Source organism: Aulonocara sp. 'chitande type north' Nkhata Bay, linkage group LG6, assembly GCF_057382095.1.
Source record: "Aulonocara sp. 'chitande type north' Nkhata Bay isolate Kocher_YH1m ecotype deep benthic linkage group LG6, A_spYH_male_GT1.1, whole genome shotgun sequence".
NCBI classification, from domain to species: Eukaryota; Metazoa; Chordata; class Actinopteri; order Cichliformes; family Cichlidae; genus Aulonocara; species Aulonocara sp. 'chitande type north' Nkhata Bay.
Genome location: NC_141349.1, coordinates 31,466,063 through 31,486,996, shown reverse-complemented (window position 1 = coordinate 31,486,996; position 20,934 = coordinate 31,466,063). Strand labels below are relative to the sequence as shown.

At 38.9% G+C, this 20,934-nt stretch overlaps 1 protein-coding gene across 1 annotated transcript in view; it reads right to left on the bottom strand.

The window, feature by feature from the left end:
- LOC147328138 (cytoplasmic phosphatidylinositol transfer protein 1-like) overlaps positions 1-20,934 on the bottom strand; it is a 77,491-nt gene that overhangs the window by 4,144 nt on the left and 52,413 nt on the right. The window contains exons 2-8 of the mRNA XM_086296314.1: positions 16,971-17,119; positions 13,224-13,312; positions 9,872-9,879; positions 8,395-8,466; positions 2,209-2,304; positions 1,603-1,758; positions 1,298-1,361 (exon numbers count right to left, since the gene is read on the bottom strand). Coding sequence (XP_086152440.1) covers positions 1,298-1,361; positions 1,603-1,758; positions 2,209-2,304; positions 8,395-8,466; positions 9,872-9,879; positions 13,224-13,312; positions 16,971-17,119 — 634 coding nt within the window. The remainder of the gene's footprint in view (positions 1-1,297; positions 1,362-1,602; positions 1,759-2,208; positions 2,305-8,394; positions 8,467-9,871; positions 9,880-13,223; positions 13,313-16,970; positions 17,120-20,934) is intronic.

Sequence of the window (20,934 nt, the reverse complement as noted above, 5' to 3'; positions counted from 1 at the left end):
AAAAGAGGGGCAATGGAGTAAAAAAAAAAACAATGAAAAAGACACATACGCTTGCTTTGTCATGGATCTCTATGTCATCCAGTGAAGATGCGTTTGTTGTGGAATGCTCTTGCTGTTCATGGCAAACTTTAATGTTGGTTTTCTCATGCATTTTTCTCTCGTAATCCCGCACATCATCCAAAGTCATATCTGGAAGAAGGGGGGAGGGGTGGAACGGGGGTCGAAATGTTGGTAACTCTCCTACAACGTTCTCCAATTGAGAGACAGGTGGGGGGGCGAGAGCGTTAGGTGGCAAAGGCAGGCTTTTTTTGAAGTTAAAGCTTTAGAGGTTAAGCTGCCAGCTTCCCAAGACCCAAAGAGTTTGTGGGATAAAACCAAACAAATCCGAGGCACACAAAGAGGAAAGGACTGATAAGGTCAAGGATGTTTCAAGACAAAGGAAAAGCATGGAGAGGCTGGATCATTGCAAGCATAAAAGAAACACCTGCAAAACCGATTCCACAGGCAAAAAAAAAAAAAAAAAAAAAAATCATTCCACAGTGAAAAGATTTTAGGAGTATTAAAAAAGTGCAGGCTGCAATGGTTAGTGGTTATAGAGAAGGGGAACATTTCAGGGCAAAGACAATGGGCTCATCTATGCACCCTACAGTTAATGTGCTGCAGCCACTTATACGAGCAAACAGAGCTGCTTCTTGCACAACCACAAAATTCACAGAAACAGACAAAGGTAGCTTTCATGTTTCAGTAAGGACCACACTCATCACCAAGGAATAAAGGAATAAGTGGAAATTTAACCACAACCAGCCAGTCAGATGCGCTGCATGCATTTTATTTTGCTGATACTTTGTTTCAGTTTTAGAATACTGTTTCTACTCTTTACATTTTTTTATTTTTTTTGTTGCATCAACTGGTACATATGAATGTCTCCATTATGAAACATGAAAGAATGTGGTTGAAATATATTTCTATTGTGCAGGTCTCAGTTGAAACAAACTTTGACCATGCTCAAAAAGCGTTTATTATTAGTGGGTTAGTTGTGAGAAGAGGTTCCATGCTGTAAGAGAATAAACAGGACTAGCAGTGGCCGGGTTTAGCTGGAGGCCGAATGACTGTTCATGCATGGCAATGAATGAGGCAGGAAGTAAACTACAGTGATCTACAATGCAAAGTACAAGAACATGTCAAATTCAAACATTTGTTAAACTATGGACGTGCTACCACTGCATGTAGCACTGTGTACTATTACTTAGACAAGAAAACTAAATACTTTAATGACATAAGTTCAGCAGTGACCTACCTATCCACTCATCCACCCAGGCAAAAGCCTGCCTGTGTCCCAGCAGCAGCACATCCCGAACCACCTGTAAAAAAATACAAAGACGGTCTGAAGTCCAGAAAAACTTTATAAACTAACACACAAATAATATAAATAGCCACGCCTTACAGTTTGTTAATATTCAACCCATTTACCAACCATAAGATGAACATGTGCTGTGATAAGTTGGAAACATTCACGTTTCAGTTGTAACTATGGAAATTTACTTCATCCAGTACTAGAATTTGAAATATGTATTTTATTAAGACTTGCGTCTGACGTCTCACCTTGTGGACAAACTGCTCAACTCGTGTCTGCAGACCCCACACCTCAAACTTTACTGAGACAAGTTTGTATGAGCACATGATGGGATCCTGCGTGTCCCTCCAGCCCTCCTGAAGAATCCCTCGTGACGTCTTCTCAGACTTGAAATATCGTAAGTCCTGCAATTGTAGAGTGATCACACATGTGACACTGTAACCCAAACTGGCATCGTGTCTGCAACAGACTTGGGAAATAATCAAAACTTTGAACTGAATGACAGTAAATAACACCTTTTCACATTAACCCTCGTCCTTGAGAAAATCTCAAGCTTTTATTAAACAGCTATGAAAAAAGATAGATGCCAGATAAAAATGTGTGAGATGGAAGAGTCATTTGAGGTAAGTGCAGCTCTGAAGTCCACATAATTTACACAACTGAACAGATAAAAATAAAATAAAATGTATTCCTATTTTCCATCTAGAAACAGAAGAACCTTTCCATTAGAAGTGATTTAATAAATGACACAGTTTTTACTACTGTTTCCACCAGTGTGTTTACACCTCTCCAGGGGCGTTTACTCCTATTAGCTAACAGCCTTCAAACACACACACACACCTACACAAACTCACCTCAGACTCTTTATAGTAGCGCTCCGGGATCTCATCGTAGGCGATGTCGATGAAGCAAACTTCCCTCTCCTGGTCCTTCAGCTCAGTGTCAAAGATCTGAAAACAGACGAGGTAGATTTGCCCGTCGTCACATAAATACATCTCAGAAAGGTACTTACTGGTCACTGCAAGAGTTGGAATAGAATCTTAACACTGCTTGACTTGTACCTTGTCACTCTAAAAGCAGAGGTGGGCAACTCCAGTGTATCGCAAAGTGTATTGCAAAGCCATAGCTCTACTTATGGTCTTACACTTTCTCTGTCATTCTGTCCAATGGCGAAGACACTGCTTATTTCTGCTTAACATTAACCAGCTGTAGGGCTGCTCGATTATGGCAAAAATGATAATCACGATTATTTTCACTGAAATTGAGATCGCGATTATTTGACGATATTTATTTAACCCTTTAAGACCTACTATAGAACCAAGTCCGCCAGAGCTCATATTATTTTTTTTACATGTCGGGCGATCGTGGCTCAAGAGTTGGGAGTTCGCCTTGTAATTGGAAGGTTGCCGGTTCGAGCCCCGGCTTGGACAGTCTCGGTCGTTGTGTCCTTGGGCAAGACACTTCACCCGTTGCCTACTGGTGGTGGTCAGAGGGCCCGGTGGCGCCAGTGTCCGGCAGCCTCGCCTCTGTCAGTGCACCCCAGGGTGGCTGTGGCTACAATGTAGCTTGCCATCACCAGTGTGTGAATGTGTGTGTGAATGGGTGGATGACTGGATATGTAAAGCGCTTTGGGGTCCTTAGGGACTAGTAAAGCGCTATATAAATACAGGCCATTTACATGTTGTAGTGCCGTTTGTGGGAGCATTTCAATTTGCTATGCAACTGTTATAGCCCATATTTTAATAATATGTATGCATTAAGTCCATAGTAACTACATTAATTGCAAAAAAGTGCAATAAACTACAAAAAAATTGAAAATCGTTTTTGTTTTGTTTACATATATTTCTACTTGGAGAAATTTAAGAGGTTTATCCCTCAAAACTTTAAATACAAAAAAGTTGCAAAAAATAGTTTACAACAACAGGAAATTTATTTTGAGTGTCTTCATAGTTTTATTTTGGAGATACACCAATTTTTATATACTGCAGGAAAAACGAAAAAACAATCCTATGATGCAAATTTGCAAAGAAAACAGCATGTGCATCAAAATAAACTATTTCCAGCAGTGCAATTTGAGTTCTAAGCATCCCAGCAACTATTCAGAAAGGTCAAACATGACCAGTATAGGCTTTTAAGGCCTACAAGTAAAAAACTACAATTTCCGCGAAAATGACGTCACTTCCGGTTTCGGCCAGGAAATGGCGGACATACAGTTCGCGCTGACGTCTGTTTCACTGTGGGAAGTGTTACGAACAGCTGATAGGAACGGCAAAGCGTGTTTCTGGAATATTGTGTTTTTGTTCCTGCAAGAGCTTTTTATGCAGTTTTTGCAAAGCTTTATGTGGAAGGAAACTGTGACCGAGGACAAGCTGATGGCATCAGATGTAAGTACAACTCCTCCGGTTTCATATGCAAAACAAATTATTGCGCTAGCTTACACGGTTCAGATTCTACAGGGATTTAAAAATAGTTACACAACACGGAGCGTGCTGCTCTGACCGGCTTTAAAGGGTTAACAATGACTTTAAAAAATAATATAAAATAGTGTGCAACACCACTGAAGTTTTTTTTACCTCTCTTTTCAACCAGCGGCAGTCACTCTCCTCTCCAAATAACTTCTGCTTAGCTTTCCGGGCTTCCCTCGGGTCCTCTTAATCAGCGGTCTCCAACCTTTTTTGCGCCCGACAATATTTTCACGGACCGGCCTTTAAGGTGTCGCGGATAAATGAGGGAGGGGCTAATAATCGGCTCAGTCATTTTTAATGATCGTTGAAAGCCCAGATCGTAATCGTGATTAAAATTCGATTAATTGAGCAGCCCTAACCAGCTGTATTCTATTTTTCATGAGACTTTATGAGACATGAGCAGCTTTTTTTTTGTTGCATGATCTTATTATGGTTACAGTTTCCCTGTGTGAAACCTCTCATGCATTTTCTTTTACCACACCCTCAATTCAACGAGTGCATTCTGTCCAGGCACATCTACTCATTTCCTGTCCTTCTAACTTTCAAGATTCCTTGCTTTTCCTTTTTTGTTTCCATTCATGCTTCCTCCATATTCATGCAGTTGGCCTTCCTCTCTTTCACTATGTTTTACAGCTTAGTTTATAAACAACAAGCTGAGTGGACAAATGCAAGTTATGTCGTAAGATTGGACCAGGGCAGAGGTGGGCAACTCCAGGCCTCGACGGCCAGTGTCCTGCAGGTTTTAGATCTCACCCTGGGTCAACACACCTGAATCAAATGATTAGTTCGTTACCAGACCTCTGGAGAACTTCAAGACATGTTGATGAAGTAATTTAGCCATTTAAATCAGCTGTGTTGGATCAAGGACACATCTAAAACCTGCAGGACGCCGGCCCTCGAGGCCTGGAGTTGCCCACCCCTGCTCTAAAGCCTCATCACTTGAACCACATGTTATTGTCTAAATAACCAGTAGGGGGCGCTCTCTCCCATGTTTTGAAGCACTGCCAGTGCTGACTCCAATAACTGCATCAAATGTTGAGAAGTCATCGGCCCTCCTTCATTCTTTGTGTTGCTTTCTTATTGCTGTCGGTCATTATTTCTCATGTTGAATAAAGGGATGTTGCAGTTAGTTTATAATACACTGCAATTTATGCATGCATCTACTTGTCGATTTATCAGTTCTTCTACAGTCAGAGCTTGTGAGCATCTTGCTGCAAAATTTGTGTGAAACTAAATCAAAAGCTTGATAAATAATGAGTTGACCTCTAGAAATAGTCCTTTCTACTACAACAGCAACACTGTGATACATCACAAACTAGACACTGTGGCACTTAAATAATTCCAAGGTTACAATTACATTCTGAAACTGTTCTGATAATGACAGACAGGGAAAGCAATAAAAGAAGTGACAGGAAATTGATTTGTGTCAACAGATGAGAAGAAGGAAAAATAGCTGCACTTTGTCACTCTGCAAAATATAAACAAACATCTGCAGTAATGAATGAGTGAAATGTTTTGGGGGTTTTTTTTTTCACTCGATGCTGAATATTTTTAAAGATACTGATGCAGCACCAGCACCTAAAACTCTTAAGAGACCATTTCAATATAAACATAAGCAAGGAAAATACTCAAAATACTCTAATAAACTTAGGGTACGTCTTTAGCTATGAGAAAATAACATTTAATCTTTTTTTCTAGATACACTAACAAATGGTATTGAATGAAGACTTTTTACCTCTCATCTGAGACCCTTCTTTAGTTCTACAAGCTGATGAAGAGTCTCATGTATCAACTCGGACGTGGTCCTGAGAGTCATCAATGACTTGGATAAAAAAACAACTTCACAAACATATAAAGAAGTCCAAATGAATTCAGTTCAATGACTTAAGACTCCTGTGACCTGAATGACTGGGAACCTACAGACCTATTTTTATGGGATTGTTTTGATAATATTAATAATGATAATAGCACAAGCCTTATCCATCAAGAATAAGGCTGGATTTTCAATTCAAATCATTAAGATGTGATTGAAGCTCAGGCTCTCAAGTTTAATTCCCTGGATTTTACAAACACATTACATTAACTGTTTGGGAAGTACAACCTTTTTAAATGTATAGTCTCCCATTTTCAGTGGATAAAAATAATTAGCATAATTACTGAATGTATATTTAGTACAGAAAGAGGGGGTAAGAGATGACAACAAACAGTAAATATATCACTGCCCAAGATTTAAGTGTATCGCAAAGCCATAGCTCTACTTATGGCCTTACACTTTCTCTGTCATTCTGTCCAATGGCGAAGACACTGCTTATTTCTGCTTAACATTAACCAGCTGTATTCTATTTTTCATGAGACTTTATGAGACATGAGCATGTTTCATTTGTTATAAGATGTGTTGTAACTTGGGCAATCCCAAAGTCTACATTCCTTGAGCTCAGCCCTGATTCAATCATATCTGTATCTTTTTTCTTTCTTTCTTTTTTTTTGTTGCATGATCTTATTATGGTTACAGTTTCCCTGTGTGAAACCTCTCATGCATTTTCTTTTACCACACCCTCAATTCAACGAGTGCATTCTGTCCAGGCACATCTACTCATTTCCTGTCCTTCTAACTTTCAAGATTCCTTGCTTTTCCTTTTTTGTTTCCATTCATGCTTCCTCCATATTCATGCAGTTGGCCTTCCTCTCTTTCACTATGTTTTCAGCTTAGTTTATAAACAACAAGCTGAGTGGACAAATGCAAGTTATGTCGTAAGATTGGACTAGGGCAGAGGTGGGCAACTCCAGGCCTCGACGGCCAGTGTCCTGCAGGTTTTAGATCTCACCCTGGGTCAACACACCTGAATCAAATGATTAGTTCATTACCAGACCTCTGGGGAACTTCAAGACATGTTGAGGAAGTAATTTAGCCATTTAAATCAGCTGTGTTGGATCAAGGACGCATCTAAAACCTGCAGGACACCGGCCCTCGAGGCCTGGAGTTCCCCCACCCCTGGACTATGGGTGGGGGAAGGTTTGTTGAAGTCTTAAAAAACACACACACACACACACACACACACACACACACACACACACACACACACACACACACACACACACACACACACCAAAGCAGCTGCATTCTTATCATTTCACAGCATCCTTTATAGAAACATACATAACTCAGACTGGTTACTGTTTGTCATAAAAAATGCAAAGCCCCTTGTTTACTTGCCTTAAAGACGTTATACAAAGTAGCAAAGCTGTTTTATTCCATTACTAAATCTAAGTGCTAAATCTGCGTGTGTGTCCGTGTGTGTCCACAGGCATTTCAAATTGAAACCAGATATTTATCCGACACAACTGTGATTTCTCTTAGTTTTCATCCACAAAGTGCACTTGCTGAAGGCGATTTCTGCTCTTTAGATTTCATTTAAAAACTCTTTGGTCTATCACTTTGTCTTGTCAGATGAAGCAAGCATCAGTCTAACGTTTCATGCATGCATCAATGAGCACTGACAGTCTGGTCATTTCCGTCTTCCTGCTTTAAGGGTACAAGTGTGGTTTGTCTCAGACACAAACAAAGCACTTGAAGCACTAGGAACCATCTTCTACGTATACATCGCAAAAACCACACATCATTTTAAAACTCGAGTGATCTTAACCTGCTTACCAGTAACCACAATACATTTAAAACTATCTGTATGTAGCACACCACTCCACGATTTCTTTTTCCTAATGTCTGAGCACTGGCAGCCTTTCATTTGATGATTAATACCCATATAAATGGGAATACAGAGAGTTAGCAATTCCAACAACCCAAATGAAATTAGGTGTCCAACAAGTGGAGCCGTTTTTTGGCAGACTCTTGAGGCTCATGCACTGTTGGCATTATTACATGATGGGATTGCACAGAAAGAGTCTTTGCTGCCAGATCTGCCTGGATAATTTTACTCATATAGCCTTTGTAGAGATCTTGTTTTTTATGTGCTATTTTATCTTAGACAGGGTTATCTTGCTTTACATATTTCTCTATGAGAAAGAGAGCAAACAGTCAGCAGTGTTACATTAAGCTGAAAGATTTGCGTGGGAGTGAGAGCCTGCCTGATTAACTGACTGGGCATATGGGCTGACAGCAGTATGGGTGTTCGCTGGGAAACCACAAACAGTGCATTTCACGATAAAGATAAAACTAAAAGTTTCATTTTCTACTTTGTTCCATTGCGCTGCTTATGGGTCACCAAAGTGCATATGCTACAGTATTTATATCAGAACAGAAAGCCCAGAAGTAACGGAACACAAGGCCATTACTAATAACACATCATGAGGTCAAATCAATATAACTTGTATAGCCCAAAATCACAAGTTTGCCTCAAAAACACTTTAAAATCTCTGCAGCATGGAAAACTATTTGCCTTTAGACCATCTGGAGGAGGAACACAGGAGGCGTCCATCTGCTTGCAGAGACATTCATGCAACAGACTGCAGATGTACAGAGCAGTCATACTATACTGTGTTCCACTCAGCATGTGACTAAAAGGAAACACCCAAACCACAGTTCAAAGCTCCTATCACACCTGCACACCATGTACTTACATTGTCATTGCATCCTTTGTTGTCCTCATATTTTGTCTCTATGTGGATGGAAAACTTGGGCAGGAACGAGCACTGTGGATTAAGAAAGAAAAAAGATGCTTAATCACTTGTAAAGACAAATTCATCAACTAATGTCCTTAACAGAAGCGGTGTTGCTTTTATTATTCTTCTGCATTCCAAAGCTGAGCAAAAATAGAAGCAACGAGCTTATGAAGTCTGTTCTTCATGAGGCTAACATATTCATACGTGCCTTGCTGTAACACCTCAAGTGCTTTTATGAGCACCGTGTCTGAGTTGGGAAGGTTTTTTCTCCATTTGTATGTTTATCACTGTATAGTTTAAAATGAGCTGTAGCAGTGCAGTACTTAAATCTCCCTGTCAAAAGTGACAAAAACCAAGACAATTTTGCTAGCCTGCTTAAAAACTCATTTTGCATGGGTGTATTTGCACTGACTCATACATAAGCACAGTACGCTCCCACACATGCACATAGACAATATCGAGCATTCCTTCGCTGTCACAACATTGTCCTCTTTCCCCGTTTATCCCCACACCCAAAAGTGTCGTGACTCACGCTACTGACATTTCTCCCTCTGCATAACAGAAGCCCTATAGCCTAATCACATTCATATGTTTTAAATTATGTATCAAGGTTAATCATGGGTCACAGAGGCCGTTCTGATTATTGGGGAAAACTTAGTGCGTGTGTGTGTGTTTGTGTGTGTGGTTGCTATGTAAGTTGTTTTGATCATTGCAGAGACTAACAAACCCTTCTGACAGAACTCAGCTGCCACCACTGTACTGCGGCTACGCTGCATACAGCAGAAGACTGCATAATCAGTAATCGGAAAATTCTTTAATATGTAAATTCTGGCATTTTTCTACAATTTGACATGTTACAAGCAGTCAGATGTTTGAAATGAAAGACGAGCAGACACAATTTAGAGAAGGGATGTCAAAGTCATTTCACACTGTGGGCCGCATACAGCTCACTTTGATCTTGAGTGGACCAGACTTCACGAGTAAAACTATGTAATAAATTGCTAAAGCTACTAAAAAAAGTGCTGAAATTTTTGTTAACTCCGGGAAAATGCTTCCCCCTGTGAACTCACTGTAAAATACAAACAAACAATCAAATTATTGTCATTGTTTATGTATTACTTATTTACTTTGGTCTAGTATGAATTTCAGTGGCAGGGAGAGGTCTAAATCAATAGGAAAAGGGAAAAATCTATGCAATTCTTCACAATTTCTAAAGCTCAAAGGGCCAGAGTTGAGTCTCTGCTGGGCCTATTATTAAGTACACAATACTTAATAATCAATTTTTCTATGTGCTATTAATTAAAAGAAATGGAGAAAAAAGATCTTTGTTTGAAATCTACCGGTGAGGTAAACATAAATGTTTGCCCCTTCTATGATATTCAATTAGCTCCTAATATTTCCACAATAATATTCCACAATGATTGAGGATACTTACAGTGTATTCTTCAGAACAATGCATGAGGTGACATCGGGTCAAAGCCATGGGAGAACACAAAAGAAAGCAAAATCAGTTACACAACATCAAAGAATATAAGTGAAGGCTACAACATATAAAAAATGTCTGTCAAATATCTGAAAACCCAAATCATCCCTCCTCACTAGAGTGTGTGTTTTCATTCCCTTTAATCTGTCCTCATCATCTTGTAACACCGCTTTTTAATGATCAGAATCATTAAAGCATCACAGAAATGTTCTGTTCTGGCCACTGTGCCTCTGATCTTTGGACTCCTGATTACTGCTTGCTCGTAATATTGGTAATATTGGCTTATTCCACCGCTGTGCTCAATGCGCATAAAAAGCACTGGCGGCTGTAAGCATGTAACTATATGCAGATTTAAACGTGGTCACGCGTGAATGAGTGACACGTTCATACTTTTTTACATAGTTTTGTGTTTTGCTACCAAACTGAAACACTGGCAACCAGAAAGCTGCAACGCTGTCACTGATGTAACATCCCATTCTGGTTGACCTTGAATGTTGCGTGGAGGCATTAAGGGCACTCAGGAACTTACAATGTCTGCAGTTTGCTTTTTGACTGAAGATGCTGTCCCATGTAAATGCCTTCACCTTTTATAGAGTTTAAGATTGCACTTTATTGATCAACACTGAAAATCCTCCCTCATCTTTCATCTATGGCAGTCACCGACCTTTAACACTGAATTAGCATTTTGCTCAAGTTGCTATAAAAGCGCTTATTTCCAAAGTCACTGCATCCAGCTCATGATCACTGTGCCCAAATCTGCTATAAGCCTTAATGTGGTGAAACCTCCAAATGTCCTTCAGAGATTACACATGGAGCTGCTGGAATCTGACCATAAATTACGAGTTAGGTTGCATAGTAACTTTGATGGCTCTGACCACTTATTCGCTTTTTCTTACAGTGCTGTGCAAAAGTCTTGATCCAACTCTCATTTCTTTATATATTGTAAGGAAAATGGGAAATAGGTACAGTTGCCAGAGTTCAAAGAGAAAATCCACACAACCACACATGCATGGGATTAGGTTACGTAGGTATTCTAAATTGGCAATGAGTGTGAATGATTGCCCTGCGATAGAGCCACAGTGTGCCCCACCTCTCACCATATGGCAGCTGGGATATGCCAGCACCTGATGAATGGAAGGTAAAAAGAGAGTTTCTACAATTCTAATTAGCTTGAAATGCGATATTTGGTATAACCACAGCACAGCCTGAACTCTCTTAGGTAGGTTTTCTTGTAATTTCTTTAAGTAGTCTTCAAAAAAAGTCCTCCTGGCTTCTTGACAGCCATTCAAATCTCTCCTTTGGATGTTTCTGCCTTTAGTTCTGTTTTCTGTTAAGCTGATCCCACACTGCTTCAATAATGTTGAGGTCCAGGCTAGGGCTGCCACAAACGATTATTTTGATAGTCGACTAGTCAGCGATTACTTTTGCGATTAGTCGACTAATCAGATCATCATCCATTGAACATACAGCATACAGCTTATTGCACCAGCAGCATCTGCTCTTATATAACTATCATTAGCTTTCAGCTTTAAGTGTTTAAGGTATGTGCTAACTAAAAATAAAGACAAGATGATAGTTTATTAAATTTTAATGACATTTGCAGAGTGTTTCGGTGGAGTTTAATAAACTCCTTGCTATCTAAAATATAACAGGACACCGGAGTAAATTCTCCAGCATCTCACACTTCTGATAATCAGCTGTCTGCTTGACGTTTATTCAGCTGTGTAAAAACTATAACTTTAATCTCATCCAAACCGATTTACTCAGGAACAAATAAAACACTGAAAAAAGCCAAACAACATTTTGAAGTTATCTAAGTGACTTATATATCATGTTTAACCTGAGTAGTGAAAGACAGCGGTGGGTTTGAAAACGATCTGCCGGGAGTCCGGTGTTCTCACGGCTTTAATTAGCCTAGCCCCCGGCTAGCTATCGAGCTAGTGGATAACAGATGCCTCCGAAAACGTCGGAGCGCTTTTGAAAATATGTGGTGTCTTGATAAACTGAGCAGATATTTGAGGTTTACACAGCTACATTCTCGCCTGAAAATATGTTAAACGTTTATTTTGTGACCCAGAAAGAATAATAAGAATAATATTAAAACTAACCAGCTGCCGCCATTGTTGGAAACTAAGCAGGGCCGCGATGGGCCGCGCTATGAATTCTGGGACACAGTTTCTTCTTCTTCGGGGTTTAACGGCAGCTGGCATCCTTGGACATGCAGTGCTGCCATCTTCTGTTTCAGTCCATTATTACACTCTTAAATCCTACTACTGATTCCTGCGTCTTTTGTGATCTTACAAAGCTTCAAACGACGCGTCGACTATTAAATTAGTCGTCGACGATTTTGATAGTCGACGTAATCGTGACTAGTCGACTAATCGTGGCAGCCCTAGTCCAGGCTAATTTCTTTGCCTCAAACTTCAACTTTTCAGGGGACTTTTTATGAATCTGTAACAAACCACTAACCTGCGATTTTAATGAAAGTCTCCTGGCTGCAGATTTTAACTGGCACTGCTGCCTCAGACTGTGTTACATCTACAGGGGTTCATATAATCTTTCACAACTAATTAACAGATCAAGTCATCCAAATCTCGAATACTCAGAAAAATTGCTGCTTTAAACTTATACGCTGCATGAACATGTCTTTATTGGTCTTTCTGGAAATTGTGTCAGTCAGAATGGAAAAAGAAGGCTTTTAAATATGCTGCTCCCTTTTTCTGGAATAATCCGCAGACGGACCTGAAACTGTTAGAGTTGGTTATGACGGATAAGTTTGAGTCCAATAAAAATTTAAGGCAAGAAATTATTTAAATAATGTGTTAATGCAAATGAATTGGATGTTTGTGTTCACCTGCACTGAATATCGGTTGTATTTGTTTCTTTACTTATGTTACTTTTGCTGTAATTTCAGCTTTCTTTGGGCTCTCAGTGACTTTTACCTACATTAAAAAAAAGGATATATGCTTTTGCACAATCTATTAAAACTGTCCATTAAAGATTCACAATCTGGGACCAGATTTTATCTCCAAGCTTCTTAAACCTTTATATCTTCTTTTCACACTCCTCCAGTTCACTTAAAACATGCAGCCAAGTGTTTATAGTAGCTGGCGAGTCCTGAGAAGCTGACCTTTAAAAGAAATATTGTGCTTACAATCTGACTGTAGTTCTAGGCTTTAAACACAGAGTATTAAGAAGGCAAAAGTAGGCCTCCTTCAGTTACAACAGCTAACTCAATTCTTGATATAGCATGAGCTGTGAACAGCATGACATCCTGAGAAATACTTTTAGACGGTTTACTTACCGGTTATGGTGTAAGGGTAGTAGTTCCATGCCTTCTCTGTTACATAGAAGATTTTAGGAACCACTGCTCGAGCCCAGCTGGGTAATTTACTGCAGAGAGGCATTGAGAGAGACAAAGACAGATGTGGAGCGCAACTGTGAGCTTGTGTTAGTGAAGGAGGTTGAAAGATTGAAACTGCTTCCTTTGGCACAGCAATCATCGAAAACTTGTTTTACGCATGAAAGGAAAATGGACTCGCAGAATAAAACAGTTGAATAAAAGAGTGCTTCTGTAAAGCTTTGATTGAGGGGAGTACAAATGGCAGCTTAGGATTTTCAGCCACTCTAATGTAATAAATGAAACCAAAAGACCAACAAAAGAACATACGGACAAAAAAAAAAGTTATAACAATTTATGCTGCTGATATAAATGTGGTCTATAAAGGAGCGCTCTCTCTTTTTTTTATATATATACACACAGTTAAACACATTCATTCCAAGGATGGCTGAAGCAGTTGGGCTTTAAGGACCTAAAGGGACCAAAAGACACATTAATGGCAGCAATGAGGAAAAAACAAGTGGTGCCTTCCCTTTTTCTCGTGAGCTGTGCAGCAACATAATTTTACAACATAATAATTTTATTTCATGACATTTCAACAATTCAAATCCTCGACACTGACGGATAACTTATTCCGACTTGAAACATCTCACAGCTTTGTTTCACTAATGTATTAATCTGAGTTAATAAAGCTACTTCTGGCTTTCCCCCCTTTTTCACAAGGAATCAGCAGGATGCTTCTAATGCAGGTTAAATTATGTCAAGGTAGTGTCATACTTATCCCACAAACAAAATAGTCATATAAACTCTCAAAAATTTATTAAATATCGCACTATTTATCAGTTGTAGCGGCAGACATATGAGTTTTCTGAGCCTGAAAGCACTTTGTTGAAACTTTTAATCTCGGTATCATCCAGCATGAGGTCACTGTTTCAGTACTCTACCAATATGTGTATTCGGGAGACTTATTAATGCATGTCTGTGCTTGACATTCACTTTTCTTCGATTATGTACTTTGGAAAGCCGCCACATACTTTGACTGACATACTCTCCAAAACAGGACAAAAATGGCACTCCGTGAAATACGTGACTGCTGTGAATAAAAATTTGTGAATGCTGCCAGATATTCTCTCTCTCTTCCAACAAAGAGACTGACACCCCTCCTACACCTCCATCTGTTGAGTTCTCCTATTCCCTCCTTCTTCTTCTTGTAAAGATCTTTGCCAGCCCATGTTGCCAAACGTGCGAGCGTAATGGATGTCTGCTTTATTTTATTTATTTTTTTAAAAAAGCATCCCGGTTTATCTGAACGCATCTGAGGAATGGTAACAATTGTTCATAATCAATCAACTTTAACAATAGTAATAGTAATAACAATAATAATAATGATAATAAACAAGGAAAACAGTATTCATGAGATGAGATCAGGCCAAATAGTAAAGTACTGTGTGAAGCAGATTGTGAGGGCTAATGAGGCGGTTAAAGTGTGACAGATTGGCAGCTTGATTCCCTGCTGGTGACTTAAAGTTAATGTTTACTTGTTGCAGCTCCAGATGGATGACCAGTTAAGGTAAACAGAACAGTAGTTAACTATAGTAAAGTTATGTTGTTGATTCTATACAAGCCTAACTTACATCCATGCAGTTTCTTCTTGCCACGCTTACCACGTTTATACAAAGAACATCATTAAAATATAACAATATTACTTGTGGATTAGTTTTTTTTATGTCTTCTGGTCAATTTGATATCTCAAGAACGCCTGAAGGGAATTTTATTGCATTTGGTAGTAGAGCCAAACCAAAACACAAACAGACTTCCCCAACAATGGTTTTGTTTACTTATTTATTTACATGTTTACACTGTTGGGTTCTGCTGATATTACCCAGGTTTGTGTGTTTGTTTGTTTTAAGGCAATAAATTAAGAATGCCATTTCACTTCATGTGAAAGCACATCAGTTGTTTTCCATGATTATGCACCATCTAGTAAGAATTCCTTGATCATTTTTTCACTACAAATATTGTAAGACAGAGATATAAAAGGCAGCTTGAGTGGTTGACAGAGGAACGCAGCTGTTATTTCCATTGAGAAGTGAGGGTTTCGAATTAAACCACAGGGATGTTCATCATCAATATGTGGAGCTTTTGAATTCTGCCAAACACAGACACACATTTACGCACTCATACATTTCACTCCATCAAAATGTCAGCTGCTGTGGAAAGGTTAGTGTTTTCTAGATCTCCATCTAACTGCAAATGCAAACATCCATCAAAGCTGAGAGTTTAAGTGTTTAGAATACAATTCTGTCCCTCTTTTTTCTCCTTGCCTGAATGACAATTTTGTTGGTGCGCATGAATGAACTGCTCTGAAATGAGTAAATATCGCTCCTTAGATATTGGCAAAATTTCACAAAAATTTCACAGAACTGCTCCACCTTACAGTGTGAATGAAGATTATAGCCTAAGGTCTTTTTTTTGTACAAAGCAACTGTTGCCTTTCATTTCTGTTTAAACAAAGCTCCAAGCAAGTGTCTTCCTGAACACTGTTGCTCAAAATACTCAATTTATCTATATAAATTTCTAGTTCAATACAAAGCAAACCGACTGAAAATATCTGAATGGAGATCCAGACGATCTCTGTATGCTGCCTTTGCCTTCTTCATTTCCTCTGCAGAGCAGAGGTGTGCTGACTCAACATAATTAGTTCCCTGGCATAGCGAATGCTGACACGGGTATTTGTGCTCAGACAAATGGCCTACAGCATCTCTGCCTTCTTCCATTTTCTCTCTCTTGACCTCGTTTAGGCTCTGTCATATTTTTTTCCGCAAAAAAATTTCCACCTTTTCATTTTTTAATAATGTATTTCTTGCTAACTTTCATTTTAATTCGTAATAATAATTATATATATTTAAATGACAATTCATTATAACAAATAAGTAATTAATCATTCATTAAAATAAAAAAATTAACAACAATACTGCCAGTCTTGTCATTAAACAACCAAAGATACAATGAATGGACTTGATGCTTCTCGATGCTTCTCGATGCAGAGGCCATTGTGATTAGATTGTACATCTTTGCCTCAGACAAACAAGAACAATTTTAGGTCTAATCATTTTTTACCGAATTACCTGAAATTACCACATCCTGCAAGCACTCGTGTCATCGGGAAGAAATGCTGTAAATATAAGCAAATAGTTCATCACCAGGAAACACTGCAAGCGGTGTTTAGGCAATTTGAAGTATTTCTTGTTAAACTATATCACGATTTTAACCCCTGCATTGCTTTTTTTTGGATTGACTGCATTTAGGAACAGGGAATTAGGTCCCAGGTGGCGAGAATAGCCTTTAAAACAACAATCCCACAAGCATTTGGCTTTCTGGTAAACTTCTACAGAGTTTAGTTCTGCCAGTCAGTGTGGGAAGTTTTTGATTCATTTTGATTCATTGCATTCACTGAGTAGTCTTTTCTGTAAATATTCAACCATAGGGATTGAATTTGTTCGTTCCATTTCTGAAACAAACAAACAAAATATGTTCTGTGGGCAAGAAGATTCTGCCAGAGAAAGACAGCAAACAGAAATGTTCAGGAACTGGTTGGAGACCAAATGAAAATTAGATTAGATTAATGGTGGCCAGCATATAAAAGTAGCCCACACACTACTAATTAATCACATGTCGGGCATTCAACTAGCAGGAGAATATTCCACTGACCTGTTGAGGTAGACTCGTTTCTCTGTGTACTGTCCTTGGCCATGTGCCGGGTCTTCATACGGTTCGTTCTGGACAACCTCCACCCCTTCCCCTCGATCGCTCTGCTCATGGCTGTGTTTACTGATCATGTACAGCTGCCCAATCCGGTACTAAAAGACAAAACGCACAGACAGGGTGAGTTCACACTCCGAAGCAACCAAAACTGTGACAGAATCAGAAAGAAACACTGATAACAAAAGATTTCACCGAAAAAGTTCATCCACAGTTAAATTACAAATGAAAAGGTGCGCCAGTCGTACTTTATTTTTTATTTCTAAAAGCAAATATCCAGTTGATAATGTCATAACACCATTATCAGAATCTAATAACACTAACAAAAAGTACAAGAAAAAAAATCCACAGTTTGTGATTCACTAATGACACCTAAAAAAGAGCCTCGAACTGTGCTTCACTAACTGCACCCTTGACTCAGTCTAATTTGCTGTTATCACTGCAGCCACAGAGAAGCATATGCCAAAAGCAGTTATGGTCACCTTCCTTTTAGTCAGCGATTACATATGTAGAGCTTAAGAGAAATAGAATCAAAGGGAACTCAGCAGGGCATCAAAGCACCCATGCTAACAGCAAACTTGGCTTATACACTTCTACACCTTTTGATGCACAAGTTACCTCAGTAATACGTGCATGGTACTTTTTTTCCTGTGGAGTTTAGCACTGTAGATCACCTCAGAGAAATGTTACAAGATGAAGCAGATAAATACATTCTCTTAATCCATTAGCCTTAACATTTGAATTTTTAATTTTATAACTAATTAATAGCACATGCTATAGTATTGTGTGGTCTGTGATTTCAGTCTGTTGCCAGGTGGCTGATAGGCAACATGAGGACATCCTAATATCTGATCTAGATAAGAACCTTCAGGGCCTAAGATGTAGCTACGTACCAATTTGGGTTGCTCAACTCCTGCTCATGTGGGACTTTCTGGGCAAACAACCAGACAGGGACTGTGTTCTAGTAAGATGACGTCAAGAATTTCTACAAAGCTAAAATTATAAAAGAGTAATTAAACTGTGACTGAAGAGACACTTTAGTCAATCACGAAGTAAAAATTATATGTTTATGCAACAATGAATTCCACCTGCTTATCTTGCAGTCAACAATCATTGTGTATTTACTGCATTTAATGTTACTCCTGATTTCACTGAAAGCAAACATGGAAAACAAAATGAAGTCTCAGATGCTTCTTCTGCAATAATGGATCTCTGTACAAAGGTAAAAATTGCTGTTGTATGGCAAAGGAACTTCTGTTCTATAGAACAGCGGTCTCCAACCATTTTTGCACCGCGGACCGGTTTATGCCCGACAATATTTTCATGGACCGGCCTTTAATGTGTCACGGATAAATACAACAAAATAAAACTAGTACCAGTACCGAAAAAAAGAAAATTTATTCATAACACGCGTGAAAAGACCAAGGAAAACCGAGTAAACGATAACAAAATAACGCTGAAAACCGATAAAAACCCTGAAAACTATACATTTCACACCTGAGCCTCAACTCTCGCGACCCGGTACCAAACGACTCACGGACCGGTACCGGTCCGAGATCCGGGGGTTGGGGATCGCTGCTATAGAACATGTCTCTGCAGCACACTGGAACGTTTTCAATTAACCAAATAAGTGTAGCTATGCATAAATCCAAAGCATTGTTCTGTGTAAAAAGACAAAAAAGGAGAAAGACTGATTTTTAAAGAGGAGGTCAAGAGCTGAGTGTGAGAGAAAGACTGAAGAGGATCAAAGGATGGCAAATCAAAGAGATACAGAGGATACAGACAACTGTAAATTCTAGAGTGATTATAATTAAATGAATAAGGAAACATAAAGGTGAGGCATAAACAGTCTGAGCTCTTCACTAAGAGATACTAGCTTCACAAAAGATTCAAAAACCAGGAAAGTTTGCCCTGGTAAATCAAATTAACCATATTTCTGTGGATTCAGCTGACCTTTTCCAGCCTCAGCTGTTAGCTAAGCTGTGATGTCCTGTCGAGGGAAAATGAGAGGTGCTCAGATAGTCGCCCAAACAAACTCCCAGCAGGCCTCTAAATTTTCTTTCTTTCTGTTTTTTTAATAAACAGGCATAAAATAAAACGACATGAAACGGTTAAAGCAGAGATTTCATCATGGAGGCTTTGCGTGTGTGGTTTTTAGAAAGTTAACTTTATCACTCGCGTGATGAATATTTAACACGGAAGATTTTCTAGTTTGTTATTTCCAGGCCGCCATATTTAGTCAAATACAGTACATATGTACTTGCACACAATACCTCAAAGTAGCTGCATGGGGGTCAAATAATATACATACAACCTATTATGTTAGTGTGAGTGTATATTTCTGACTTAATTAGCCCAATTAACTAATAGTCTGGTGAAAACATAAAATACAACACCGTGTTATTATCGCTTTACAAACATGTTAATTCCCTGAAACTAATAAGTCTAAGTGTCCTGCTGAGGAGAGGTGATGGTGATTGTTATGCTTAACAGAGCTTTCAGTGGCCAACAGAGCCTCAGGGACAAGAGTGTAATCATTTGAAAAATAGACACTCCCACCAGAGCAGGACACATACACAGAGTAGGACACAGATGATGAATTAGTATAGCTTTTGATTAGTTCTGATTAAGCATGGGCCACGAGGAAAGAAAAAATCCTCCCTTTTGAATTTTAAACACTTGAAACCCTCATGTAATGCTATCGATTTAATGAAAAGAAGACTCTGTCTAAGATCATGATACATGATGTCGTCAACAGGGGCAGAAAGCCACATAAATATACGCAAAACATGTAGGCACATAGGTAAGGCACACAATAAGCCTATTTTACATACATTTTCTGTTATGACACCAAAGCAACAATTAAATAGAGTGCTTTTGTTGAATGAAACCTGACATAATGTGTTTCCCGTGCTTACATTCCTTAGCTATATCACTTTTCCCCCCCATGCATTCATGCAATCTATGCATTAAAGGTCATAGGCACAGCTGCATCACGTTGGCTCTGCATCCTCTGTGGTGGACTAGTTTCACTGTGAAAGTAACACAATGACTCAAATCCTTTGTGGCTGTTTGGCCCACACACTGCTCTGGGCAATGATATGTATTCGTTGTTTCACACAGATAGAAACATGCATGCATGCACGTACATTACATCCGTGAACACACACACACCATGCACACATACCCACTAACCATAAAGATAGTTGTCTAAGCACAACACTAGCAGAGTGGAGATCTGGAAGCAGAAGCAGGCTACAGTGAAAAATTAAGACGTGCGGGCATTCTCCCTCCTTCCACTGGTCAAATAAAAGCCAAAATGAAGTGAATTTTATTTTAGCAAAAAAACAAAATACAAAAAACCCAAACCTCTGTATTCAACATAACACACACTGGCTCAGACGGATGGTTTTGGTTAAACACTCTAACCTAGACTACAGTTTAAGATTCCTCATAAAAACTTGAAACGAGATGAAGCTAAGTTTAAAAAAGTATTCCAACCACTACTACTGCAGCACTGATAAACAGTAAGAAAAAAAATGCCTTGTACTGCGTTGCTCTCACATTAAAGCCAAAACAGTAATAATTGTGTATAAATCATAGTTTCACAAAAAAAAAAAACCTTCCTCTCCAACATCTCAATTTACAATAATACCACATTTCACATTTCAATTCGCTTTCAATTTTCAAAGTACTGGTACTGCACAGTTTTTGAATTTCAGTGAGCCATGAGGAGAGACAGGCCAAGCAGTGAACCAAACACCATGTGACATTTAATTCATTACATAACATACTATGGTCAATGCCTCAGATACAGCTCACGTAATTAGTGTTAAATGGACTGGCATTTAGATAGCACATTTCTAGTCTTGCTGACCACTCAGAACTCTTTTACACTACAAGTCCTTTTCAT